Source organism: Schistosoma mansoni, assembly GCF_000237925.1.
Source record: "Schistosoma mansoni, WGS project CABG00000000 data, supercontig 0304, strain Puerto Rico, whole genome shotgun sequence".
Lineage (NCBI taxonomy): Eukaryota > Metazoa > Platyhelminthes > Trematoda > Strigeidida > Schistosomatidae > Schistosoma > Schistosoma mansoni.
In genome coordinates this window covers 43,260-55,860 of record NW_017386160.1, presented here as the reverse complement: position 1 = coordinate 55,860, position 12,601 = coordinate 43,260, and the positions used below count along the sequence as shown (strand labels likewise).

At 37.1% G+C, this 12,601-nt stretch overlaps 1 protein-coding gene across 1 annotated transcript; it reads right to left on the bottom strand.

Annotated features, from left to right (window-relative positions):
* Positions 1–695: 695 nt before the first annotated feature.
* Smp_172980 (hypothetical protein) lies at positions 696–11,085 on the bottom strand (the record flags this gene model as incomplete). The annotated part of the gene is made up of 2 exons (XM_018792405.1): positions 696–1,343; positions 10,909–11,085. The coding sequence occupies 2 exons, from the start codon at positions 11,083–11,085 to the stop codon at positions 696–698; spliced, it is 825 nt and encodes a 274-aa protein (XP_018644018.1).
* Positions 11,086–12,601: the final 1,516 nt, after the last annotated feature.

The following is a 12,601-nucleotide window of genomic DNA, read 5'->3' as shown; positions in this document are numbered from 1 at the left end:
GAAGGGTTAGTTGTGGAGATAAGAGAGTTATTAGGAGGTGTAGGAAGGATTTGAATGTGACCAACTTGGTCTCGTGTGCAGTTACGGGTATGAGGGCTAATATCACTTCCCGGTTGCCCACACCGTGGAAGGGTATTTCTTGAGGGACCTGAAAAGGAAGTTGCATTAGTGCTGGTCTTAACGACCTGGGAGGGTGACCGCAGTGCTCAAGGGACAACTGCTTGACACCGGTCACGCATGGCCTTCTTGTGGGGGATTTTTGACGTGTTAGCTCCGTTCTTCAAAGGACCTTACCGCCGGAGACGGAAATCCGTGGGATAAGGAGAGGTGTGCATTTTTAGGATCAGCCTTTTCTAACCCCACCCCTCCTTGTGGGGAGGCAGCGTCGCTGTTATGCTGGTTGTCTGAAGGAAACACCTTACTGCTGTCACACCTCTGTATAGTCGGCAGTACGACTTCATCTTCGGATCTTGGGATTGCTGCTTTTAGTCTTACAGCTCTTCAACCGACCTGCCTGGCATGGTAGGACCTTGAGGAACGATTATTCCAACCAGTATAGGTCGATTGGTTCAGCACGATAGACAAGCCCGTCTACCACGTCAGGGTAGCAGCAACGGTCGGGAACGAGAGTTAATATAAAGAAAACAACAATTTACCAAAGTGTCACACATCAAGAAAGAATAAAACTTGCAAACTTACTTCTCTGTAACATTAAACATCATATGATTTTGTAAATAATCAGATAATAAATTTCCTCTTTTACCATGTTGACTTTGAAGTTTGGATTCAGTGAGGGCAAGAATTTCCGCTGGTTTTAATGTTGAAATTTTTCGTTCATTCACTCTTAACGGATCGAAACTAATCACATTGCGCATAATAAATGATCTCTGATCCTCAGATATACTGATCAGTTGGCCTAAATGAACGAGTATACCATTTTTATGCGTTACAACTCGAATAAATGGACATGATTTATTTTCTTGACTATCATTCATTGAATTTTTTGTATCTGAACTGAATATACTGGCGGCCATTTGCGAAATACTCACACATCTTGATGATAGTCCAGTATAACCTGAGATAAGTGATGTATCTGTTAGATCTTCAGTCTGAGTAGCTTTATTATCTTTGTGTATCGAATGAATTGGCAGTTTCAAAGCATATAAAGACATGACCAGTTTTAGAATTTCTTGGGATAGATTCATTCCGATAGGCAGAGAATTCAGTGACTGCTCATCTATCATAGTGATTTGGTGTTGTTGGTTTCTAGTATTTACCACGTTGTTGATTGATTTTTGGATAGTCTGTGTCTCATCAATAGATGCTGTGAAGATTTCATTCATCTATTAGAAGGAAAAGAGTTATGCAAATCCCCAATGAATATAATCACGTGTTTTGACGAAGTACATTAACAACAATCTACAAGAGAATTGAATTCCTTGTGAGATTGGTCAGCGAATCCCTATAACTCACATTATTCGTTAGCACAGATCATTTATGACAACTATGCTTGTACTAATGAGTGACTATACGAAGTACTTCTGGAAGGCACAGTTAAACAACAATGAATGAAATTGATATTCGTTGAAGTATTCAAACCAGGGTTATCCAGTGTCATAACCGTGGGGAAACTGTCAAGTAATTATTTAAGCTTAGATAGACCTGTTGCAGATTAGAGTTATTCAAATATATTGATCGAAGTGTACAAGTGAAAAACGGTGTTATGGTATAAGCGGGGTAAACAGATTTGTATATATCGTAATAAGTCAGTCATACAATTCCGAATTCAAATATAGTTTAAATAGAGCTTATAAACGAGGGTTAATTAAGGTTCAACTGTGCATCAGGATCGTATGCAAAATCAATATGAGAACAAAAGTATTGTGAACGAGAACTTGAGGAATTCTAATCTGAAAGTCAAGGATCCTAATAATTTATACTTAGTATTAGTCACTGATTGACCTAACCTTGGGCACCACTATGAATTAGGGAAGACTAGACACTAATATCTTCATGAGTTGAGACTTCTACCCAGTTTACAATTTATGACCTTACCAGAGATCGAACCCAAGTTCTTCAAGTCGCGGAGCGAACTTGAAGCTGTCAGTAAGTATTGCTAAGCAATTCTATACTGAGGAGAAACATCTGTTCAATACTTTCTGGTCTCTAACAAAATCCCAAACAACATCGATAAGTGATGAATAAACTTTATGAATCCCTTACAACTAATTTTAATGATTGTGAAATTACAATAGTCAGCTATCATTTTCCAGGTTTTCATTTCCCACTGACAAAATTCATCTACATACCTTATCACTTCACCTATGAATCATATTACCATGTCAACACTTGAAGTCAATTCAGAAATAAGATTATAACAGAATATAAATCATTAAACAAAAACTCAATAAAATAAGAAATTTTAATAGTTGAGATCATGAATCAATTGAAGGTAGACCACCATGGAAAACCTGAAAGCACTGGACGGCCGTTTCGTTCTATTATGGGACTCCTCAGTGGCAGTGCGCATCCACGACCCCAACTCGCAAGATCCGAACCCAGGATCTACCAGTCACGTGCGCGAGCGCTTAACCACTAGACCACTGATCTGACTGGCATCCAATGGTGTTCATGTTTAATATCAACCAAACCACAAAATTGAGTGACACATCCACCTATGTCTTCAGTGAGTTACTATCTCACAACACACCTGGTTAAACTCCGCTGGTCACTGCTTCTCACTAGAACTCTTGAAGCCAGTCACTAGTAGGCATATGTTGATTCATATCAGATGGGGTTTTTCATGGTGGTCTAGCTTCAATTGATTCATGATCTCCTTTCTGAAAATAAGAAATCACTCACTTTGATTGTTTCATTAAAAGTTATTCTTATTTTGAATCTAAGAGATGTACACTGAGAGACACTCGAATAACAGAATTTATGTAATTTCCCTTGTAAGATAAACTAAATGTAAATGTAATGTCATATAACTATTATATAATAAATCATTGAATAGGATTCATTTATAAGATATGATCTTTGACCCCTTTTTTTGAAGTAATCAATAATTGGATCGATAAAAATGGATCCAAGTAATTATCAATCAACTGAATAAAACTTATTCATGATCAAATTGAATTGAATCAATATGAATGCAAGAGTTATTTTGAGGGGAAAACAATGTACAAAATAATTATAAGCAAAGATGGATAGTGGCTAGTAGTGGAATCCAGTTTGACGCACGTTTCGTCCCATTGTAGGACTCCTCAGTATCAGTGCGCATCCATAATCTCGCGTGCGAGACCTTCAAGATGGGATAATGGGTGCGCACTGCTGAAAAGTCCCACAATTGGACGAAATGGCCGTCCAGTGCTTTTAGGTTTTCCATCGTGATCTAGCTTCAACTGACTCATGATTTCAATTATAGAAGAATAAACTGTGAAATAAGTTACGTAATACAGAATATTGATCGATAGAACAAATGAAGAAATAATCTTAAGCAATTAAAAGTGATTACATAATTGTAAGGAACAAAATGCAAGTTGAATTGTCATTAAGGTTCATTTGATTGAACTTGTATCTATCATCAAAGTAACAATAAAGATCATGTACAAATAATTCATAAATGAGGGCATGAATTCTTGCATAAAGGTTCTGCTGACTGTATATATGACAGTTTAAAAGAAAAAATTATATTCATATGATTACTTTATAAGCTACTTATAAAGTTGGAGAGATATCGAATTCTACGAACCTTCAGTATTCACATTTGATGCACAATATTCAAAAATGTAATGTATACTACTTATTTCGATAGATATAAGTAGTATGTGACAACAATTGGAAGTGAAATGTCTACAAACTGAAAGTTAAAAGGAATGAAATGAAGAGAATTGGGAAGAAAACTGAAAGTAATCAAGATAACAACAGAAATGAAAGAACAATCAAGCTTATAAAAGAAAAATCAAAGAAGATGCTCAAATAATGTATGATTTTCATATTTTAATAAATTACTATGTGATTGGTAGGCAGAGATGAATAGTGGCTAACAGTGCAATCCAGTTTGATGCGCTTTTCGTCCTAATGGGGATGTACCAGCATGTACCAGCATCTCAGAGTTGATGTTCACTCTGTGACTCGAACCCAGTACCTTTCGCTTCAAACGCCATCATGTTATCCACTCGGCCACTGAGTCCTGATAGCCACTTGAATTAAGGCTATATCGAGGCATTACGCACAGTATACACATATGCCAATTAGAGACTGACCAGTTGCAGTCCTAACACATCGATGGGAAGATTCAAACAAACAATACTAAATGAATTTGCTATGTGATTGTGCATTAAGCAATAAATTGGTCTTCCTCACTTGACTTCGTTGCTCGTTTCGACACAGCTGTCAAATAATAAAGAGATTTTAATCACCAGGTAATTCTCAATTTCATATGAATGAAGAATATACTTTTCAATGAAATCTCTTCAGTTTCTACAATCATCTTATCTAAATGAATCATTCAAAAAGTTGATCAGATATAAGTCAAAATGAATCGTTTACAAACAACAGTATGTAACCGTTCATCAATTGTCTTCAGTGAGTTCCTATCACACAACAGACGTGGTTTGAACTCCACTGGTCACTGCTTCTCACTAAAACTCCTGAATTTACCTCTCGGATGCCGGCTCAATGGTCTATCGGTTAAGTGCTCTGGCGCAAGACTGATAGGTCCTGGTTTCAAATCTTGCAAGGCGGGATAATGGATGCACACTGCTGAGGAGTCCCACAATAAGGCGAAACGGCCGTCCAGTGCTTTTAGGTTTTCCATGGTGGTCTAGCTTTAACTGACTCATGATCTCAACTATAAAATTACTAAGATCTCCACAAAAACCCCTTCTAATAATAATGCATTTTTATTCTGAATAGTGTTCTTATAAAACATAAACTTGGGTTGGAATCTGTTCACTGTTAATTTACGCACTACAATTCTTTAGATTGATTATCCCTTGAACTATAAATGTACACTCATTAAGTCTGGGCTTGACCATTTATGGAGGAGTAAATCTCAACTGAATTTAATCGTTTCCTCAAAACATGAAATAGACTACCTTTCACATTCACTGTTACAATCCAATATGAGGAAGACCCTAGTTACAGTATTCATAGTTCCATATAGAAAGGGATAGGTCACGTCTTCTTTTAAGTAAATTTTCGAGACTCTGTAACCGATTGATGCATTCTGTCTTTGAAATAAAATTACATTTTTTTTCATTTGTTCGCTACATTAATTGTTACCTGTACTCCTAAATGGCCTTGAAATTACATGTAGCCATGACTACATGCCAATTCACCAATGAAATTATAGGGTTATTAAATTTTCAGATTATTGTTTTTAATGAGTATAATTACCTTCGTCAGCTGCTTTACACCGAAACTACTTTGGTTTATTCAACTAATTTTAAAAAAATCTATCCAAAGCTATAGGTGATAAAAGAGCTTATTAACTATATTATGGCAAATCTATTGGAGTCATTTTTATGGTTAGCGTCTTGACAAATGTCAAGATAGTTCTACTGTACGGGGCGGAGACGTGGAGAACTATGAAAGCCATCATCCAGAAGATACAGGTGTTTATTAACAGTTGTCTATGCAAAATACTTCGGATCCGTTGACCAGACACTATCAGCAACAAGTTACTGTGAGAGACAACTAACCAGATTCCAGAGGAGGAAGAAATCAGGAAGAAGCGATGGAAGTAGATAGGATACACCTTGAGGAAGTCACCCAACTGCGTCACAAGACAAGCCCTCACATGAAATCCTGAAGGCCAAAGTAGAAGAGGAAGACCAGAGAATACATTAAGCCGAGAAAAGGAGACAGATATGAGAAGAATGAACAGAAGTTGGATAGAACTAGAAAGGAAGGCCCAGGACAGAGTGTGTTGGATAAAGCTGATTGGCGGCTTATGCTCCATTGGGAGTAACAGGCGTAAGTAAGTAAGTAAGTAAGTATCGCAGTCATGTTTACTCCTTTTATTCTGTGCTCTCTGTTTCGTTTTTCCCGATTGTAAATGTCTATATTTACTATGTAATGCTATTGAAATTAACCCTATTCATTTATCGACAGGAATTTCTAGCCCCCCCCCCAACTTGACATATTTAGACACACACAAGTTCAGACACTACATCAATAGGGGGACATAAAATTAACCAGATGACTTAGGCTATTCTAAGAAGCACTAGTTTCAATTATAGCAAACGAGATTACAGATAAAAAAATAATTCGAGACAAAATGGTTGATTCACAGAACATAAGGTATTATTTCAGAAGGTCAAGATCGAAGGAGTGACAAAGAGTGGATCTGACAGCTTACTGATCACATTAGCGTGTCTTTAGATACTAGTTATGATAATCTAAAGTTGTCAATATGACCCACATGAACAGTCAGTGATTTCATGGACTAATGCTGTGTCTCGGTTTGATTACTCTTAGTGGCATTCCTATGTGTTCATGCCCGAACACCATCACCAAAGAAAACTATATCATTCTTGTAGTCAAAGGTGAGAAATGAATCCTCTGGTAGCAGATAACGCTCTAAAAGTTGGAAGAGGATTTTCAGATGGTGGTTGGAGGTGGTCAACAGGAAACTCTGGACTCGGGCTTCGTGCTACTTGGCACTCGTCAGTATGGATTCGATCACGTGTCACTCAGCTTCACAGTCAGCGACGCCACCACTGAGCTATTTGGGCCGCAAACGACCTGCTGTAGGACTGAGATGTAGTCACAATTGATTGATCACTGGATGGTGATCGATAGCATTCGATCACCACTAAGAAGTACTTGACACGCATGACATTGATCACCACTCAGTGATCAATCAATTGTGAGTAGAGGATTTTATTTTTCAAAGAACGTCTGTAAAGAGGTTAAATAAAATAGGGTAAATCAACAGCCTCAATAAACACAGGTTGATGTTATTAGTTTCAATGACATTTCGTCGTAAACTCTTATATGACCAATATTGTTCAAGTACAAAGCCTTAACGAGGTATACACATTTCTTTGGTAAACCCTGTTACAAAACCTCTATCAAAGAAGACGAACTTTATCTTAGGGTCAAGACATAAAACTATTATAGCACATCGGTAGGATCAATATTAGTAAGTATTTGACTTATCCCGTTGTCTATACAGAGGACCAGATATTGATCAATCATTGAGGAGTTGTATATCTTATACCCTAACATAGCTGTAACGTTACACGTTGCTAATGCAGTAGACTAATTAAAATTCAGTTATCAATATTGATAAGAGGACTGTTCAAGTATGACTGAAAAATCATGCCCATTTCATAACCCAGTAGCAAACTGGACTCAGCTACTCAATGAATATCACTTTAGGTATTCTCAGCAAAAGGTACTGGGTTGAAGTCTCTGTGAAAATACCAACATAGGCACAAATACATCTAGCTGATGAGTTCGGAATAGGATGAAACATGAATCTTACATTATGGTTTGATTACTCTTAAACCATATAACAATCACAACCTCGAAATCTACATTTCATTTCACTCAATTCACTGAAACCATGAAGTAATCAACCAATTAATACCTGGAAGCTCTGGATGCCCATTTCATCTTATCATAAGACTCCTTAGAAGTGTACATCCATGATCTCTCATATGGGACACTTCAACCTAGGACCTTCAGTTTCACATGCAAATACTTAACCTGTAGACTACTAACCTGGAATCTATCGGTATTAATCAAATTCAATCATCAACAAAGTTACATTCCAGTTTAATCCCTTTGTGCTTCCTTTCAACCCAATTCTACTACTACTTCATCCTCTTCACCAATTCCCGATCCCCATCATCACAAATAAAACAGAAAGATCAATCAATTTGAATATATCAATGTGTATTGGTGTGTAGTTTGTAAATGATTCATGTAAAGAAATACTTTGAAGATATAAATCATTATGGTTCATCATTTTAATTTGCTTTGACTGGTGGAATTTCATCGAGATCATTCCAGTTTGTATTCAAAATATACGTGAACTGTTCATTCTACGATTATAATATAAAAATGAATAAATATATTAAAAAAACATGGTATCAAAGGTATAAGAATATTGATTATTATCAGAATGAGGATTTGTGAGAATCGATCTAAGCTAGACAACCATTGAAGCATTGGACTGCCGTTTCATTCTAGCATGAGACTCGTCAGCAGTGAGCATCAACGATCCCTTACGGGGTAATCAAACTCAGAACCTTCTTTCTCGCGTTTAATCTCTAGATCATTGAGCCTGCGTCTAACGGTGTTGAATTATAACTCTTCATCCATTGTCTGGGATGGATATTTGTCTCCACCTGACACGAACTGAAATCCACTGGTCACGACATCTTACTAGAACTCCATAAAATTCATCTTGAAGCTAGTCACTAGTATGCAAGATCATGGATTCAACTATTAAAATATTAATTATGTTATATAATATTAATCAGTTTTAAAATTTATTTAAATGAGGAAAGTCAATCAACTGTAAGGATTTTATAATGTCGTGTTCAATAACACTCGTTAGTCAGAAGGGGTTTTGTGGAGATTTTAGGACTTTTCATATTTGAAATCTTGAGTCAATTGAAGCTAGACCACCATGGAAAACCTGGAAGCACTAGACTGCCGTTTCGTCCTATTCTGGGACTCCCCAGCAGTGCTCATCCACGATCCCGCACTCGCGAGATTCGAACTCAGGACCTACCAGTGAACGATTGCTCAAACATCGTGGATTGGTTGAAGTTAGACAATGACACCGTTGGATGCCGACCGGCTCAGTGGTCTAGTGGTTAAACACTGGCACGCGAGGCTGATAGGTCCTGAGTTCGGATCTCGCGAGGCGGGATCATGGATGCACACTCTTGAGGACTCCCAGACAAGGACGAAACGGCCGTCGAGTGATTCCAGGTTACCATGGTGGTCTAATTTCAATCGACTCATGATTTCAACTATGAAAAATCACTAACTTTGTTGCGAAGTGATGAAACACATAACATTTTAGGGAATAGAGAAGGATCATTTGTTTCAGCACTATGGCTACATTTTGGTGATGAGCTCCAACATAACTTATGTCTTTGAGATTACTGGTAATAGCCTTCGACTGTCTAACGTCAAAATAAATTTTAAGTTAGACATAGATAATGGCTGTTATAACTAACAGAAAATATGACCACAAGTAACAATATCTTGAAACTAATCTTTCTGTAAATCGTTACTCCATTTATTACTAGACTGTTGCTAACTCCTATTTCTTTCGATTCGTAGACAGTTTCATCAGATATCTTGGTTACAAGTAAGAGTAATTTTATTTATAACAGACTTCACTACATTCAACAGAGTGGCTAAATCTAGGACTTCATTTCGCAGACTTTGGTCTTAGTATGCTCCAGCGTCAGAAAAAAGTAGAGTCTTGAACATCTACTGCTCCAACCAAATCAGTCCAATTAGCTCGTCACATGAGATAATAATGATCATTTCATCCAACTTTTTACTGCGGTTGAATCATTTGATTTCCTATAGTTGTGATGATCTGGAATGCTATAGCATTTATGGTGGGATCAAATCCAGGATCCGCAGGTTACACTATGACTTCGACATTGTTGTTCGAGTGATTAGCATGTTTTAATTTAGTTTATCGTTCCCAAATATTTCTGGGGTATTGAAATCGATAAGTTGTAAATATTTATGCAGCACAAGAGTTTTTTTAGACGTAATATCGATTCTGATGTTGGTTTGTTCTCTGAGCTGGATGGTTTGGTCGTGGAGCTTTCATCGTCCTTCTGAATGACATCATCAGCACAAATTTCGGGTAGAAGTACCCGAAGCATCCACCTGAGCTACAAATCTTCTCCACCATCTCAAAAGTAATATCGATTCATTTGAAAGTTTGATTTATTTAAAATCGATGCTTTCAATTTATTTCCTCCCGAAAAACAATATCGATTTTTTTTTGGGTGACAATAATCAAGATCATGTTAATGATTGTGATCACTGATCATTGATGAAATCCTTTATAAAACAAATCAGTTATGAACAGATAAAATATCAGAAAATTTTAAGCAAATTAATTTCAGAGGGAGTTTTGTGGAGATTTCAGAATTTTTCATAGTTGAAATCATGAGTCATCCACGATCCCGCGCACTGCTGAGGAGTCCTATAATTGTACAAAATGGCCGTCCAGTGCTTCCAGGTTTTCCATGGTGGTCTAGCTTCAATTGACTCATGAATTCAACTACAAATTAATTTTATAAAAAGTACTTGAATTCACGATTAATTATCATGATAGACGTTTGACAAATGTTCACAGGAAGGATATGCATAACTCATGTTTTATAACAGGAAAAATGCTCTGATAAGGCCGATGGTCAGGAAAGTCCGACCTTCCTCTCGAAATGTTGTTATATGGTTTCGTGTATAAAGACACTGTCAGGAAAGTCCTACTCATTGCCTTTTAAAGGCAATGGTGTTGTCTTTTTGCTACAGTATATTTTGTAATTCCATATGTATAAAATATCATCTTCGTTTCCTCTTGACCTCATTCTTTATCAGTTCAAGTCTAGTGAAATGCAATAGTTTAAGGAATATTAAACAAGTGCAAAAGTAACACTCAATTACTAAGGTACTGGGTTCGAGTCCCAGAGTGAACATCAACTCTGAGATGAAGGTACATCCAACTGACGAGTCCCAAATAGGACGAAGTGTCGCGCGTCAAACTGGATTCCACTGCTAGCCACTATCCATCCTTGCTTACTAGGTAGATAGTTTTGTTGTTTTCAGCTTTGTTCAACGCTGAGTTCATTTGTAAGAACTACTTACACTAAGTGTCAGTTCAATCAGAATACAAGAAAAACTACTTACCCTTAACTGACCAATTTTTAAATGTTCTCCATCAGATATTGTTACTCCAGCAACTAAATCAACCAAATCGATGGTATTTGGTAAATTGACACATGCATTCTTAATTTTTTGTAAACGTATTACATCAGGTGTAATTGTGGTATTCGTTAATTCGAAACTACAATTTGTTGTTCTCATTTTATTTGAAGACTATAGTTAGAAAGAATTCATGAGTAAAAGTTATTGTAACCAATTGAGTAAGTTAAAAACTAACGACAGAATGAAAAACATTTAAGCACCTACACACTCTGTAGTTCTTAATTAATAACCTGATTGGTGAGTATTAATCAGTAAAGTAGAACAGTGACCTGAATAAGCAAAGATGGATAAGATCTAGCAGTGGAATACAGGACGCGCGTTTCGTCCTGTTTGGGACTCGTCAGCTGGATGTACCTGCACTCTGGGACTTGCACCCAGTACCGTTCGCTTCAAACACCATCGCGTTATCCACTCAGCTACTGAGTCCTGATAGCCACCTGCTTGTGCAATGAGGTGAAGTTATATTCACTTGGTGTTGTTTACTTGTATCTTTCCATTGTTATTTAGGACTGTAATTGATCAGTCTCTTGTTGGCTTATGTACATCCTGTGCGGATTAACTCGATATTGCCTGAAGTCATAAGCTTTGTTCAATTTAGTGCTTGCTTAATTTTTCCTTATGAATTTTAATTAAAAACAATCCAGATCTATTCACATTTCACAGTAATAACGTAAATAACATTTCTTCAGTTTGTGTTGTCTATTTGATTCTATGGATTAAATCATATTTTGGTCATATCTGTCTACCAGTATAACTTTCGAAGGTTTATATCTCAATTGGATCCATATGACTCTATCATCATTACACACTGGATTTATTTATTTATTTAAACACATAAATATTGGTACAAGGAAGCACCAGATATATATGCGCCGCACAAATCTTACTCGATTCGTGTGAGGGCTGTGATACTGCCCAGGTGCCCAAACTGAAAAAGATGGTTTTATTAGGGGATCACACCCGAAGCCTGTGACCTAAAGATCTGATCCACAGGACAGTGGAGCATCGTGAGGAGATACAGTCCCATGATAGCCAGTGATCAACGATTGATTCATACACCACTTGTTCCCTCAGGATACTGGAGAGCCCATGTGCACCATTGGTTCGGACTCAGTTTTCCAAATTCCCTTAGGTGAACTTTCCATGTCCACCAACCCAGTTAAAGCGCCGGACATTTGCTTTTCTTCCTCTCAATTTCGTAAACAACACCCGTGGTGTGAGAAGGCAGTGACTAAGACTTCCCTGGTAGAGGCTATATACATGTGGCTATGTGAGAGTATTTCGAGAGGGAGAGCGGACTGTCCTCACTCTCGGGCGTACCAGAACATTTGGAGGCTATCTCACTGGATTACATGAAAGTATCTAGTGATTATGGATTGTTTATTGATAAGATTTCATTCGAATATTAAGTCGATTACTGTTCAAACAGATCATTAGTAATTTCCTTAATTGTAATATTGGTCAATGTAGGTACAAGCCACAGAAAGAGAATCAAGTTTTACCATTTCATATTCACTTTACTGATAACATTGTTTAATATTTCCATGTTCGAATTGAAACGAACTGAAGAGAAGATAAAGTGGAACATTAATGTCACCCTTCAAAGGAAACTCTA